The sequence below is a fragment of the Larimichthys crocea genome, chromosome XV (assembly GCF_000972845.2).
Source record: "Larimichthys crocea isolate SSNF chromosome XV, L_crocea_2.0, whole genome shotgun sequence".
NCBI lineage: Eukaryota > Metazoa > Chordata > Actinopteri > Sciaenidae > Larimichthys > Larimichthys crocea.
In genome coordinates, this window is record NC_040025.1 from 14,323,545 (window position 1) to 14,339,968 (window position 16,424).

Consider the following 16,424-nt stretch of genomic DNA (forward strand, 5'->3'; position numbering starts at 1 on the left):
CTCTAGACCCTTCCATAAAACAATATACACAAAAAATCATAAGAACGGCTGTAAAACCAGTACACAAAAATTGTATCAGGAACAAAGGATCCAGCAGACTGACTGATTTACTGACAAAAAGAAGAACACAAAACCTTGCAAATGTCAGAATGAAACACCGCAGCAGAGACTTATTTTGAACTAATATCATCACTTTTCTCTTTTTGTAACAGCTGGCAGAAAAATGTGACAGCTCTGTGAGAAAATATTACTAAAATCGAAAGGTTATTTCAACTTATATCATTGAAAGTTGTTCATACTTTAGAGTGAGTCCAGCTGATTTCACTGTATACCATAACGTTTGACTGTTGAGCTGTTTAGTTTATAGTTTATTAGGTGCACCGCACACGTATTAAAACGGTTTCTTATCATTCTCATTTGTCCCAATATTTAGAAACACTTTCATTCTAACGCTGATGTAAGACTTTCTTAGCTAAAGAATAAAAAAAAAACCTGCTTTGTGGAAAAGGGAAGAGCTCACACAATCAATATTGTCACAGTAGTGATCGTCTGAGATTGCACTCATATACAAATTGTTTCACTGGTGTAAACATAGTACACAGAAAGAGAGATGTACATGACTTAAAACAATAGTTTGACATTTTGGAAAATATGCTTATTCCCTTCATTGCCAAGAGTCAGAATGATACCATCATCTCATCTGTCCAATAAATATAAAGCTGCATGTGGTTATCTTCGCTTAGCATAGGGATGTTGGCAGGATGTTAGCAGTCCTGCCAATTAGAGACCAAAACCATTTTTGTAGCAGGCTACTAGGTCTTACGAGGGGTCACAGATAAAAATTGGCTACATAATTTTAAAAAAAAAGGACAATGGTTCATTAGTTTCCCGGTCATTGTTTAGTTACAACTCTGGACAAATGCAGGATAGAAAGCAATGGATTGAGTCTAACTATCGATTAAATACTGAATGTAAAATGTTGATAATCCGGGAATCCTGGGCAATATGGAAGCACATGTACCAGTAAATAATGATAACCAACAAGTATTCAGGCAAACCATAATAGAAATAATTTAGTATTATATTTGAAAATGTATAATATTGTGAGGACTGGACTGCACAGGGGATAGGGGACAAAAACATTTTATTGTCATCTGATGCAATCTTGTGTACTGCCATCACCTTGTTATATTTTATTTACAGTCTGTCAAATTTTATCAATCAGATTTTGTTGTCTATGCACTCACACACGGCAACCCCGAAACCACAGGTTACTCCTACATATCACAAATCCCAGTACAACCCCCATTTACGTGCCAGACTGTAGGAGTTGCTAGTAAATTCATTTTGTTACCTTCGGACAGAGCCAGGCTAGCTGTTTCCCCTTACTCCCAGTCTTTAGGCTAAGCTAAGCTTACCAGCTTCTGGCTGTCAGCTTTATGTGTAACAGACAGATTTGAGAGTGTTATCCATCTTCTAATCTAACTCTCTCTGTATTTATTTATTTATTTATTTATTTTGTCAAATGTCAAGTGTTTGCTGTGAATAAACTGGCTATTTCATGGTTTTTGTTCCTTTCATTTGGCTACTTGCTGCTTCTTTTATTGTGTAATTTTATGTGTGTGTCTAGTGTTGCACCCTTCAATTATTTATGTGTGTGTTCTTGTGTTCTCTCACACCTTGGGCTACTCTGGCTGTAGAGCAGTGTCAGAGATGTATGAATAAGTCAACAACATGGCCTTATATCTGACACATACACACACACACACACACACACACACACACACACACACACGCACACACACACATCAGCAATTGCCACAGTGTTGAGCACAGTGTTCAACAGGAGAAAGGAACATTTGCAAAGGAGAATAAAAGCACAGTGGTACACACACATACACAGGCACATGGACACACCTACACACAGAAACAAGACTCTGCTAACATCCCTGCATCAAGGACTGTCTAACCAAACAAACAAAAAATACTGCAGTACAGTGTAAAACACACAAACAGACACTCATATGTGTGTATAAAGTTGATATAGGCTTTGTATTAAAAATTATATCCTGACCCATTGGTGTCATACCTTAGAAATAACATACATGGTGAAGATTGTTTATATTTTCATTATCAAATACACTAAATACTATGATTTTTGATCAGTTAAAAATATATATCACTACCAGACTTCAAAATATTGATCAAAGCCTAATGGTTGTGTGTGTATGTGTTTGTTAGTGTGCACCACTGCTGCACATGTGTTCCTACAATATGGCAATGGTGATAATGGATGGTGGGTCGGCATGGGAGGCTGTTTGATCCATGAGCAATGTAAGTCTGTCACCACACTGACAGGTAAGGCTTGAGTATGATTAATCCCCACTTCCTTCAGGCATTTGTTATGAAGTTTCAGTATATACCTAGTTCCCACAATGCACGTTTCTATGCTGACAATATGGAGGTTTTGCTGAGAATGGTACGTAAAACGGCTCAACTGTATTTTCTGTTTGGGCTCTGTAGTTTTGGCCACCGTTTCTTTCAGTTCCGATAACATCGTATACATTAAAGTAATTGCCGAGATGTGGGAGTTTGGCGAGGTTCGACGGAGCAATAAACGGGAGCAGTCAAACAATCAAAGAGGTTTCCAACAACCCAACCTTTTTATCTAAACCATCTTGGAGGTAAAATTGAAAGCAATAGTACAGGGAATCAGTGTGTGTGTGTGCACAGTAGGTCAAAGTTGAACCAGGTAGTCAGTCTATAAGCTATGACTGTCTGAAAAGATGAGTGTCTGACTGCTTAGTTATCTTGCCCCATCATACTTGTTTTTAGCAAAAGAGCATATTGTTACTATAAATATACATATAAATAAAAACTACATAAACGGTCTGAAAAGTTGAGGCAGGTTGTCAGCTTTGATACAGGACTTAGGTACCTAGGCTTTAATAGAACCTTTACCAATGTTCAATGCTTCTTATGCTCTCTGCCAAATTGACTTGAACGTCAGCAGTTAACAAGGTAAGCTTGGTTGGCTTGGACTGTCTCTAATCCGTTGTATTTGCTGCTCTCTGGTTGTGAGGTTAAAGAAGAGAGAATTACTAGATTTTCCATCAGTAAATCCATGTCGGGTTTGCACAAGCGACAGAGCCGAAATCCAACTAATGCACGTTATAGGACCTTTCTGTTCCCTCCTTTGGGGATTAGAGAGGCTACCTCTGAGGGCAAAGTAAGACGAGTGTGACACACACATCACGGATATACACACATACGCAAACACACGCAGCCAAGCACAAAGACACATTTTCGTCCCCATAATTCAAGGAAAATATGGCGCATGTGTCTGTGTGATGTCTGTACTTTATATTCAACTTGCATTTCTGGAAATCTCAACTAGGATCAATGTCAGAATGGCTGACACAGTTGGGGGCTTTAGTATGATAACAGCTGTGTCATCCTATACATCTCAATAAGCCCTAGACTCAGTAATACACACCAGCTGCAGCAGAGATACAGAAACACACACAGATGCAGGGAAAGAAAGAGGGAGAGAGGAACACGGGGAGAGACATATGCATAAATAGACACTGTCTTTTATGGGATTCAGTTGTGCTGTAAATGGGGGGTAGAAGGGTGGAGGGAGTTGATGGCTGTCTGCAACCCAGTGACACCATCTTTCTGATTGTTTGTAATGGCACTGCAGATATCACATATCAAATAAGTGTCCTCTCTTTAATTGTGTCCGGTCCTGTAAAGCTGCCTAAAATGTAAAAAGAAGGCATAACTCTTTCCTCACTGCTCTTTCCAGAGTCTTGATTAAAAAGGGAAGGGCACTTTGTTAACATATACAGTATATGGTCCATTACACACTCAATGTGCTTTAATTGAAGCAAGTGTACACATTATTATACATAAATTAATAAGAAAAAAAAAGAATAGACAAAATAGAAGAAAAACCTCACCTCGCCCTCTGGATCTTATTCTAGGTACATTTAGAAAACCAGTGAACAGTTCAGAAATGTCCTGGGGAGTCAAACAATTTAGTGCTTTATACACTATTGGTAGAATTTCTGAGTTGATCTCTCTTGTTCTCTATTGTACTTAGCACCAGTGAAGTACTTTAAGTACTGGAGTAATATGTTCAGCTTTATGTGCATGAGTGAGGAGTGCTGTGTTTTGAGCTGGAGGGTTGCTATTTCAGCAAAGAGAGCATAGCAGTAGTCAAGAGTTGAGATAAGTGCATGAACCAGTTTCTCTGAATCAGCTTGAGATATAAATCCTCTAACTTTCTGATATATATTTTTAAGTGAAAGAAGATGCCCTACTTAGGCTGCTGATTCTCAAAGCTCAAGTTGTATTTTTTTTAATAATATCAAAAAAATCAATGAAAATAACAAAAAACAAATGCTGCATATATATCTCTGCCCTATACATTGTCATCCAAGACCTATTGAAATCACATAAAAGCAGTATTTGGGTGACATATAACTTCATTATGAATAATATGCCAGCGGTAACTTCCAAAAATATGGTCACATGGGCTGACATTTCAAAATAGCCCCACCAAGGCCAAAATGGAGCCAAGCTAAAACTGAAAAAAAAAGAAAGCAGTTGCTGTCTGTGCCAACAATAAATTGAGACTGTGTAACTTTTCCTTACATGGTAAAAATTGAAGTCATAAGCAATAAAACCCAACCTTGACTATTTCATTATACTCGGGATCTCTATTGCTATAGCCTTACTTGGTGTGGATGAACAGAAGCTTATGGCTGCTAATGCTGACAAACTTACAAACATAGGTGCTGTGAACTGTCATTGATAAGTATGTTCTCTGACTTTATGTCTCCTTTTTTCTGATGTTACGCTACATGTCAGCATGTCGCAGGTAAACATGATGATGTTTTTAAAGCTCAAAGTCTCACTTTCCCTCACTTGCAGATCCCTAAATGAAATGTATGTAAAATGTTGGTGTATGACTGTTTATGTGCCTGTGTTTTCTGTGTAACTGGAATTTTGCAGCACACGTGTATTTGTAAGCCAGGCCCATGTCCAACAGATCAACACTGTAAACCCTTCAAAACAACCCAAAGATAGATTGAGAGATTACAAATCATTATCTCCAAGCAGCTTTCATGAAAAATGTCCTCAGTATTAAAGAGCAATCTGAAAATATGACCCAAAAATGCCTCGGGTGTATACAGCTGCAACTGCAGCCAAAACACATATGTTGTTTTTGCTAGTCAGGGTTCATAACTGCTTACGTCTGCTCTAAACAGATGAATGGTGTGTGAAATGACACACATGTATTGTATATGCTATTCAAAGCTGAACACATCAGATTGATTCTCATGTTGGTTCAAGTTCACTGATTTAGGGCAGTGGCCAACCTTGGGGTCAGAAACCACCAAGCGGTCACAATATAAATCAGTGATACCTTTCAGTATGTTTACCAAATCAAAAGTGTGTAAACAAAGTTGGGTTATATAATTGAATAGATTTTATATAGATCTACATGTTCGAACATCATTATTTAATTATAATCAATTTATCCATACCAAGTGTTATATAGCTAATGTAATGGCTGTGTGAAAGTGGTGAAATGATGACTCTGTAATCACTGCATTTAATTTAATGGTAACAAGGCATTATAATAGCATTCAAGGACACAGCTCTGACCAAAGCTCTCTGCCCTCTGGCAGTTTCAAACATCAGTACTAGGCACTACATGGAGCTAGAATTTAGAATCACAAGAACTGGCTCTGTATCTTCCAGATCCTTTGGAAAAGCAGCCGGATGTGGAGCTAGTGGATTTAGTGCACGTCACTGATGGAAGTAACAGAGTTTTGGTCTTCATGGTCTTGCTCTTTACAGTGGAGAACTATGTAAGCTTCACTGCCCTCTCTGCCCACTCTGCACTTTCCTCATGTCAGACAAGAAACAATGTAATGGACTCTTAAGCCCTGACACCTACAAAACTCTGGTCCAGACCACTCCCAGTGCCTGACTGGAGTAGAATCTTGTTTCATGTTGTGTACCGGTGTGTGTAATCAAGTGCTGCTGTAAGAGAAGCAACGACAGGCAATTTAGTAATGATTAAAAGCCACTAAATCACCTTGTCACTGTACTGTATGCGTGCGTGCACGAGTGTGCTGTAAATCTGTGTATGTGTATGTGCTCTCTTGTTTCTCGGTGTGCCAGCAAAGTTGCCTTTCACCACAACAGCTCGCTTGGAGGAGCAGCCATAATTCATCGCAAGTGGCCACCAGACGGAGGACATGATTTCCTGTCTAAATTAATGGGCTAGATTGGACACCAGAGTTGGCATCAAACAAGTAAACATTGCACACACACACACAGAACCTTGCATCAGTGTCTCTATCATTCTTGCATACAGATTATCTTTCTCCAACCCTTCTCCCCTCCTCCTGTTTTCCCTCTCCTTCTAACAGGGAAAAGAAACTGCACCTACATTTTCTGTCACACAAACACATGAAATATGAAGAGAAAACTCTGCGTTGTGCCATCACAGTGATGCAGGTGTGTGACTTTGCAGTAGCTTAGTCGGGACACAGTCACAATGTTACTCAGCTCCCTTGGGTGGGGGGGTCCCAGTACCTGCAGCTGCTGCACAGAGACAGATTGCACCACCCGTCCCTGTATAACCCCCCACCCTGTGTCTCCACACTGCCATGTGGCTGCTCCACTGAGACACTGCCAGTGCTGGAAGAAGTACTCACATTCTTTACTTTAGTATGAGTAGCAATGCCACAATGCAAAAATGCTCTTTTCCAAGTAAAAGTTGAACCTTTAAAATCCTAAATCAACATTACAGTACAGAAGTATTAAATGTACCTCAAACAGTGTGAGATGTTTTACATAGAGAATCATGCCTGTCAAATCCATATTTTTAGAGAGATCTCATGTCAAAAAGGTTCTGAACAACCAGTTCAATCATCAATGCAATTTATTTCATAATCTGATTATATCTTGTTCTATGTAAAAATTTTATTTGAAAAGTAACTGGAGCTATCAAATGATTTTTTTTTTTAATATTTCACTGTGAAATGTGGTGGGTTAGAAAGTACTAAGTTGCATACGTAATGCAAAAGTTTACACGACTGGTACCGTAGGGGTTGTGCAGCCAGGCTGATGCTCAGACAACTAAAAATAATTTGACAAAAGGTGGAGCAGCCTGCAGAGAACAGCTAAAGTTAGAAAGTGTTTGTCTCTTTGTTTCATATCATGAGAGCAAATTGTGATAGAGTTGGTGAATGTATTGTTGAAGTAATAGAGTGCCACATTATATGACCTTTTAAAAGGCAGGAAAAGGTTATCAGTGAAAGACAAGTGGCTGTTTACATCATAACGTACAGCATCTCCCTACTGTCCAAGCCGACGGTCACAAATGTTACCCTGCACTGCCCTCTGCTGGTGAATATACCCAAGCCCAAGACTAATGTAGACAGAATCTGATGAGTATTACATGTCAGTAAAAAGGGATCATAACAAAACATTTTCTCTTTCAAGTACAGAGCGGAAAGCTTCTGACAAGGCCTCAAACTAAGTGATTGTGGTATAAAGTGACTTTGCCCTCACCTTTTAAAACTACCTGGCACTAACAGTCGTCTGCCTCCTCTCCACGCTGCAATTTAAGCATCTCTTCCTCCTGTCCAACAGCTGTGGCCAGACACTCCCACCTCTCCCCAGCATGACTCACCATGTCCTGCTTACACATGCATGGCAGTGAAAGAGAGAGAAAGACACACACACATGCACACGCTTACTGGTTACAGAAGGTGACATTCACCAGGCCATTCGCCAAATCACCAAGCAAGCCAGGGTGGTCATGGCTGACGGCAGAAGGGTGCAATTAACTTTGGGAGCCTGCTGACAGCTTTGCCACTGTATGTTTAGATTTGTGACAGTGATGAAAAGTGTAATAGTGCTGTCTGATTAAAACCTTGATTGACAGCCAAAGGTTTGATTGGTTTCCTGTTTTTCATGTATATGTGCAGATATATACATGCATCAGTGTGTGTGTGGGAGACAGAGAGAGAGAGAGAGAGAGAGAGAGAGAGAGAGAGAGAGAGAGAGAGAGAGAGATGCAGCTTGTTTTTTGTGTCTCATTACAACTCTGGTTTGCTATCATCTGGTCAGATAGGCAGGTGTCCCTTCCAATGTCACAGACTCTCTGAGGCTCAAAGCTGACAGGAGGAGCCCAGACTTCATTAGCAGGTCAATTAACATTTCCCAGACAACATCTGGAGGACACACTGGCCACCCAACTGCTATTACACACCTCTTAATTTCCCTTCCCCTCAGAATAGCATCAAAAACTATGTAACTGCAGTCTAATGACTCCATATTCGACTCGTACTGAATGCTGAACAGCATTAAGGCGCGTAATTGAATACTGACGGGCAAAGTACCTGGGAGCAGCATAAAACAACTGTCAGAAATGTTAGGTTTGGACTCTAGAGAAATTTTGGATCAATAAATAGTCTGTTTGATATACTTTATATCCCCCTGCTTTGTGATCAGACTTCATCATCAGCTTTTGCTTCTGTTTCTTATGGCCGCTCATCAATACCTTATCTGTCTCTCATGGCCCTCTCTCACTACTACTTGGAAACTCATCTCTACAAGATTGATCTGAGTCAAACACACAATAACAGCAGTATTGCCAGTTGCTCAGTGTAGTGCCGCTGCAGGCAGACAGGCATTTGCAAAACTGTGGGCAAAAAACACACAAACACACACAGTGTGTTGACACTGATGCATTCACGTGGGATCAGAGAAGAAATGAGAAAAACAACTCTATTTATTCTCAGCTGACCCAGCCACAGCCAAAGGCGGCCTCCTCTCATCACAATGGGGCTGAGCCACAGCCAAAGGCGGCCTCCTCTCATCACAATGGGGCTGGCAGTCTTTTTGTGACTTCTTGATAGCGCTTTTTTTTTCTTTTTTCATTTTGTTTTATTTCTTTATTTTTTTCTATAATAAAAGCAACAAAAATGTATGAGACAAGGGACATTGACAGATGACAAATGTCCACATAGAAAAGACTAAACAGGAAATGCGATTACTGTTCACCTAAAGTACAGTATGTCCTGGTCCAGTACAAGGCTGGTTATAGTTCGTGGCAAAGAAAGATGTAAAAGCAGATTATGCCAGTCTATGAATAAACTATTTGTGCAACTATGTCTTTCTACTCTGTTGCTAGAACATGTCTTTTATGCAACAGTGATTAGAGGTTACAGACTGCTCACTGGTTCACTCAGGTACACATACTGTAGCTGATGGTGTTTGAATGAAAAAATGGCTGTTTTTTTACGTATGTATGTGATACTACTGGGACTGGGAGATATGACATATTTATAATGTATGACTAGAGAGAGAGCGAGAGAGAGAGAGAGAGAGAGAGAGAGAGATGTATAATTTTGCAGTACTTTAATGTGCAAGTCATCGATCAAGATAGTTTAAATTAAACTAAGATTGTAGCTACGTTTGTGAGATTTCCTGAGTCCTTTTTGGCCCATATTAGTCAGTCAGTAATTGCTCTAGATTAGACTGCTGCAGGAATACAAAATATAGAAACTTTACTCACAACTATTAACATTTCTAACAACTCATGGTTCTGTATTCTTCCCTAAAACCGTTGACCAAGTAGCCATGGGTGTACATGAATGAAGACTGAATGCATGCATACAGCATGACGTAGACGACTAAAGGTGAGCAATTATTATCCCGTGACTTTAGCTCTATCTGAACAGGAAACAGACCAAAGTTGAGCACAGTGTTTGTCATACTGTCAAAATGTGCCATAGGTAATCCGTTGAACAGAACAGGGCTTGGCAGGTTGGGTTTGTCCCCAGTTGGGTCCTTAATAGTCACGCCTGCTTCTATAAATCACAGGACAGGAGTTAGTTGAATACATATTTACAGCTGTGACATGTCAAAACTGGAAGGGGACACAAGGTTTCAACATGATTTTACATGAATGTGAAACGGCTTCCTCCTCCTTGTTCCTATTCCAAAACGATAACACAATGACTCTGCAGTTTATCCCACAGTGTCTCACACACCAAGTGCAATAAGCCTGCCTACCTTATGCCTAGGCTATATCTGCTCTCTTTTATAATTATTTATTTATTTGTGTGTGCTACTGGGTGGTGTGAATTCCTGCAAAACCAAATTTTGTTGTATTGCAATGGTAAAAAAGCATACAGTCTAATCTAGAATGATATTAAGTGACCCCGGAAGTGACCTGGACCGAACACTTTGACTGATTACCCATATCTTACTCAACATGTTTTTCAACTATGTGGGACCGCCTCTGAACTGTTGTTTAACTTCAGTGTTGCACGTAACAACCCCACAGTTGACCGTGGTGTGCACTAGAGGAAAGATGGGCTTTCTTCCAGACTTTTCCATTGAAACCTGGACGTTAATAGCATTTCTCTTTACTCTCCTCGCAGTGTAAGTATGCAGTATTGTTAGTTTTTTTTAAGAATGCAAAGAGAATTTAGAGCGCAAGTCAAGCCTGAAATCTCAAAACATTCTGAGTTGCTGTGCAGATAAAAACAGGGTGTAGGTTATGTAATCCTGGTGCGACACAAGTTACTTAACACATCAGGCTATGATATAATTCATAGTGTTTTTACTGAACTAAAGGTCCAAAGGACTGTACATGCTATGACATAACTCATGGTGCTTTTACTGGACTTACCCTATAACCTACCTGTTTAAACTGTGTTCAGGTAGGTTATAGGGTATAATTTCAGAGTGTGGCGGCCAGTAGCCACTTTGATTGTCTGATGGGTGCCGATACAGGTGACTTGTTTGAGCAACTAGGCTTCATCCAGCCAGGTCTCTGCAGAAACCTAGGGGTGACGTCACTGATACTACGTCAATGTTTTTATACAGTCTATATCAGAGGCAAACTATAGGTGTGCAGTGATCTTTGAATTAATATAACCTCGATAAACCCTCCCCATGGCATACAGTTTGACTGGTCAAGCACAGATGTACTGTAGGTAATAACCTACAAGGTTTGAAGGCTGCATTAAATTTCAAAGGACCATTTTCACAGCAGACTTTTTTTTAATAATGCAGTGCATTTAAATTATAGCATACTGACATTAATGTCATTTCTTTGACCCTTTGAGGGGATGTGAAATGCAACTTCACTGAGAACACATAAAAATGGACGAGGTATTGATTAAGGGATGTAAAATGAGCTGTAAAATGTGTACAATAAAATAGCTACCAGATAGTTTCAGAATTTCAGTGTAGTCTTCTGATAATGCTTAAATGATTAGATGATATCATTTACTACTTCTCTTTACTGTTGAGTTAATAAAATGAAAAGCGCTAGACAAAAAATAATATTTTGGTTTAAATTAGGCTCACCTAACACACTGGTGAGTTTAAACTGGATAATGACACAGATTTATTAATACAGTATGACAGATACAGTCTAACATGTCAAATGTCATATTCCAAGCCATGCAAAACAAGTCGACGTTCTTTAGCAAATTAATTTATTTTACTTACATCTGATAAAAACAATAGGCAATATAGAAGAAAATCTATATAAAGATAGCTGGAAGGAAATTAAGTCTGGAATTTCACTAAGTAGCAGGAGAGTAGTAAAAATTACATTTGTGATAACAGATGGATTTGGTCTGTTTTTAATCCTCAGATATGGATATGCTCCATATGGCTTTTTCAAGAAACTAGGCATCCCTGGCCCCAAACCTTGGCCCTTTATTGGGACATTTTTGGCGTACAGAAAGGTGAGACACATTTGCCTCATTGGTGCAGTAGTCTAAGCCGATACTTAACAGTCGTTTTGACTGCTTGATACCTTTCTGTCTCATTATTCATTAGGGCATTCATAACTTTGACAGAGAATGCTTCCAGAAATATGGACAGGTGTGGGGGTAAGTTTATGTGCTTATAAGCTTATATTGTTCATGCAGTGCTCCAGGCTGCAACTGAGTTACCTGCTATTGCTTTCAAAGGATCTACGATGGCAGGCAGCCTATGTTGTGCATAATGGACACAGCTATGATCAAAACAATCTTGGTGAAGGAGTGTTATTCTGTCTTTACCAACAGACGGGTAAGGATAAAACACTATAGCGTCAATTTCCCAATTTCATACTTCAACACAAAACAAAGAACATAATGCAAAAAGGTATCCCTTGTGTGTGTGTGTGTGTGTGTCTGTGGTTTAGGATCTAGGCCTAAATGGACCACTACGTGATGCTGTATCAGTAGTAGAAGATGAGAGATGGAAAAGGATTCGCGGTGTACTCTCACCTTCATTCACCACCGGACGACTGAAAGAGGTTGAACACATATTTTTAATGTACACTATTGATTTTTTGCACATGTATTATTCACATGTAGAATAGTCCATGATACGTGTATAGAAATATTTAATGATTTAACGGTTTTGTTATTTACTTTTGGGGTAGATGTACAGGATAATGTTGCAGCATTCAAGTAACCTGCTCAATTGTCTTCGCGAGAAAGTCAAGGCAGATGAAGTCATCGAGGTTAAAGAGTGAGTAATGTTTGTGATGAGATTTGGGCACAGATTCTTCATCAGTATTACTCATTACTTATCATTTCTAATTGATTTTGTTATTTGTGCTATTTGGAAAATAGGAAACAACATTTTTCAACACAATCAGTTGTATGTTTGAACTTTTCCTGTCTGTTTTCTTGCAGAGTATTTGGACCTTACAGTATGGATGTTGTGACCAGCACTGCCTTCAGTGTAGACATTGATTCCATCAACCGACCCTCTGATCCTTTTGTAGCAAACATTAAGAAAATGGTCAAGTTCAACTTGCTGAATCCATTGCTTGTGGTTCTGGGTATATCAACCATTAAGCTCTAACTATGCTCTAATATCTATCTTGTCCTCTTGAGTCCTGAATTAACTACATCTTTTCAAATTTTCAGTTCTGTTTCCATTCTTGGGACCACTTTTTGAGAAGATGAATTTTTCATTCTTCCCTGCTGAAGTGTTGGAATTCTTCTACAGCTTTCTAAGAAAGATCAAATCAGAGCGGCATAAGAATCAACACAAAGTAATGTGTTTATAGTGTATGGCTACAGTTCATTTAATGTTTGTTGTTGGCCATTTTTTTTATATTTTGCGTTCAGAACATTTCCCTTGAACACAAATCGGAAAATAAAATAGGATTTCTAAATGTCTGTCTTGTTTGTCTTGAAGAACCGAGTGGACTTCATGCAACTGATGGTTGATGCTCAGAATTCAGAAAACAACAAAGACGATATGAGTTCAACACAAGGTAGAGAAATAAAGCAAAGTTCATGATTTTCTCTGTAGTGAAGGGTCACTTTTAAGATATTAAGGGTCACTTTCTTAGAAAATAGAAAAAAAATATTGCTCAAGTAAAACATTAATAATAATAATCTGTGAATTACATGATGTTTTGCTTACTGTCAATCACTGACAAAAAGTTTGTATAATAAACTCAGTCACAAGCTAATGCATGTTGAGCCTTTGTAGATAACAAAGTTACAAGCTCTTCCTTTCACTGTTATCACAAGAATGATTTGTTGGGGGGATTTGTGTTGCAGGGCTGACTGATAGTGAGGTCCTTTCTCAGGCCATGATATTTATCTTTGCTGGCTATGAAACCAGTAGCAGCACACTTGGATTTGTAGCCTACTGCCTGGCAACCAACCCTGAGACCCAAAAGACCCTGCAAAAGGAGATTGATGAAACCTTCCCAGAAAAGGTTACTTAAAGTAACTTTTTTTATTTGTTTGTTTTTTTGTAACTGATTTTTTTTGTTTTTACCAGCAACTGATTCTGAAATTAACTATTTCATACCGTACCTTCCTCCAGGGTAGGCCAACCTATGAAGCCCTGATGCAGATGGAATACATGGACATGGTGGTGAATGAGTCAATGAGGCTGTACCCTATTGCTAATCGGTTAGAGAGAATGTCAAAGGCTTCAGTGGAAATTAATGGTGTGAGCATCCCGAAAGGAACTGGCATTGTGATACCAGTTTATTCTCTGCATCTTAATCCTGCTTTGTGGCCTGAGCCTGAAGCCTTCAAACCTGAAAGGTACTTTACTGGATTAATGGCAGGTTAAGGTAAGCTTTAACCAAAACTTAGTCATTTACTTTAAATATATGTTCATCTTTTTTCAGGTTCAGCAAAGAGAATAAGGACGACATAGATCCTTATACCTTTTTACCCTTTGGAGCAGGGCCAAGGAACTGTATTGGCATGCGATTTGCTCTCTTGATGATGAAGTTGGCCATAGTGGAAATCCTTCAGGACTTCAGCTTTGTCACCTGCAAGGAGACTGAGGTGAGACATTTTCCATATCGGTGGTCTTAAAATAGTGACAAGTTGTTTCCTTTATGTGTCATTTGGTGCAGCTTCATGATGTTACACATTTCTTGTCTTCCTAGATTCCACTGGAGCTGGGAGGTGATGGATTTATCACACCCAAGAATCCCATCAAGCTGAAGCTGGAGCCCAGAGCAACTGTTGCTGATTCTCCCTCAAGTTAACTCTGATTATCTATAACTTGGCAGTTCTTACTTTAATTTGCTTCACTGTCATCACCACTTTCAGTGCCATATATCAATAGTAACAGCAGTGAAATACAGTACAATTTCCTCTTGATGTATTTTAACCAACTATATAGTCTGCTGTAATCATTTTGATTTTGATGTGCAGTTTAAAAATGCCTGTACTTCGAGCTTTGCTGTACTCTGATCCTCTTTTCACAAGGTAATGAAGTTGGAGTTCAGAGCTTGTCACAAAGTGCAGATGAGTGGACTTGGCTCAGGAAACTGTAAACAGGCATGATCTCAGTCTCGTCCTTTGGACTGGCATGATGTATCCTGTGTCATACACACTCCACTCATGGCATCACAGACATAAATGATGCTCAGAATCACATCATATTTGTGATTGTTGTTGTTATGTTTCTAATACAAGTGTTTAATTTGGTCATTGTGGTATCTGTATCTAATTTTGGAATGTTTAACTAGGTGCATTTAATTTAAAGGCAGTCTTTATACATTTACTTGTGTCATCTAAGGTGCTTGAACTTGTTGAACTTGTTTTATGTTATTTCTAATCTACTACCTCCAGAGAGGTTTTTACTTTTTACTCCATCATGATTACATGATACCTATAGTCAGAATTACTTTGCGAAATACGATTTTTCAAATAAAATATATGATCCATTTCTATGCAGTGTCAGTGTCATTAAATGACCCAATAACCGTACTGTATCAAGCAGTGAAAATAAGCTTCACCTTAACCAGCTACAACATTTAAATTCTATTAAGTTAAACATAAATGCATCAACAATAAAAACAAAATACTATTAAACAATATCATTCAGAATTATACATTTTTTGCGTAAATTAAATTTATAGTATAGTACTTTTACTCAAATACGACTTTACTCTAGCTGTGTGTTTTGTGTTTTGAATGCAGGGTTTTTACTTGTGTGTGCATGTTTTGTTTTTTTACACAGTTTTATTGCTAATTTTACTTAAAGGATATGAATATTTCTTCCATCAACAGTAAGCGTAAGAGCATTGCCATTTCTGCCACGTTGTTAATGCTATATCAGCCCTACGTGTCAGTGAAATACAGACACAAGCATACTTTTACAAGCTTCACTTGTCCTGGAGGAAGACTGTAGTGTGAGAACATGTGGAAATTGATTCTTTCAGCCACAATGACTGTGCACAATCTGGAGGAGATCCTTTAACAAAAACATCTTGTCTATCAGGTTTCCTACCTTTTCAGTAGAGAAACAAAAGGAGAGGTAAATAACAAGACGCCTAGCCTTTTTCTATTCTATTTCACTGAATGACTGGCCTACTTTTACATTTTAGGATGTTGTTTCAAGGGGGCTAAATCCCACCATGTTCTCCGATGTTGGATGACAAAAACAGGACTTCCTACCATGAGGCAGGTGTGTAAACATTACTGACACACAAAAGAACAAAACTAATAAAACCCTACTTGCAATTTATAAATCATATGCTGTAAATCCTGCTACTAAAATAAAGTGCCCATATTGCCTCCCATATAAGATTGATTTCATTCATCCTGCTGCAAAACTAGATTCCTAACATGCTGAAATCTCGTGAGATAACGCGCACTCATGCTCACACATTTGGGACACAGGTCACAGACAGTGTTGCGATACTGTCAATTGGCCATTAAGGGGAGTTGAAACACCGTGTTAGAGGAAACGAGACGTCAGTTTTAGAGAAATCTGTAACCTGTTCTACGAGTTTTCAAGTAGATTCGTAGTAAATCTGTAACCTGTTCTACGAGTTTTCAAGTAGATTCGTAGTGAATTATATGCGCAGGATCAAAATTCACAATCAT

The 16,424-nt window shown here is 38.8% G+C and overlaps 1 protein-coding gene across 1 annotated transcript; it reads left to right on the forward strand.

Moving 5' to 3' along the window:
- Positions 1-10,348: 10,348 nt before the first annotated feature.
- LOC104931688 (cytochrome P450 3A40) lies at positions 10,349-15,259 on the forward strand. The gene is made up of 13 exons (XM_010746754.3): positions 10,349-10,479; positions 11,705-11,798; positions 11,893-11,945; positions 12,027-12,126; positions 12,242-12,355; positions 12,485-12,573; positions 12,741-12,889; positions 12,978-13,105; positions 13,252-13,330; positions 13,623-13,783; positions 13,894-14,120; positions 14,207-14,369; positions 14,474-15,259. Exons 1-13 carry the CDS (start codon positions 10,409-10,411, stop codon positions 14,573-14,575), a joined length of 1,530 nt encoding a protein of 509 aa, XP_010745056.3. The 5' UTR covers positions 10,349-10,408; the 3' UTR covers positions 14,576-15,259.
- Positions 15,260-16,424: the final 1,165 nt, after the last annotated feature.

Bases quoted from the DNA above. Each gene is read 5' to 3' on its own strand.
- LOC104931688 (XM_010746754.3), top strand. From the start codon at position 10,409: ATGGGCTTTCTTCCAGACTTTTCCATTGAAACCTGGACGTTAATAGCA. The intron at 12,356-12,484 runs GTTGAACACATA...CTTTTGGGGTAG, and splicing joins CCACCGGACGACTGAAAGAG to ATGTACAGGATAATGTTGCA. The intron at 12,890-12,977 runs GTATATCAACCA...TCAAATTTTCAG, and splicing joins TCCATTGCTTGTGGTTCTGG to TTCTGTTTCCATTCTTGGGA.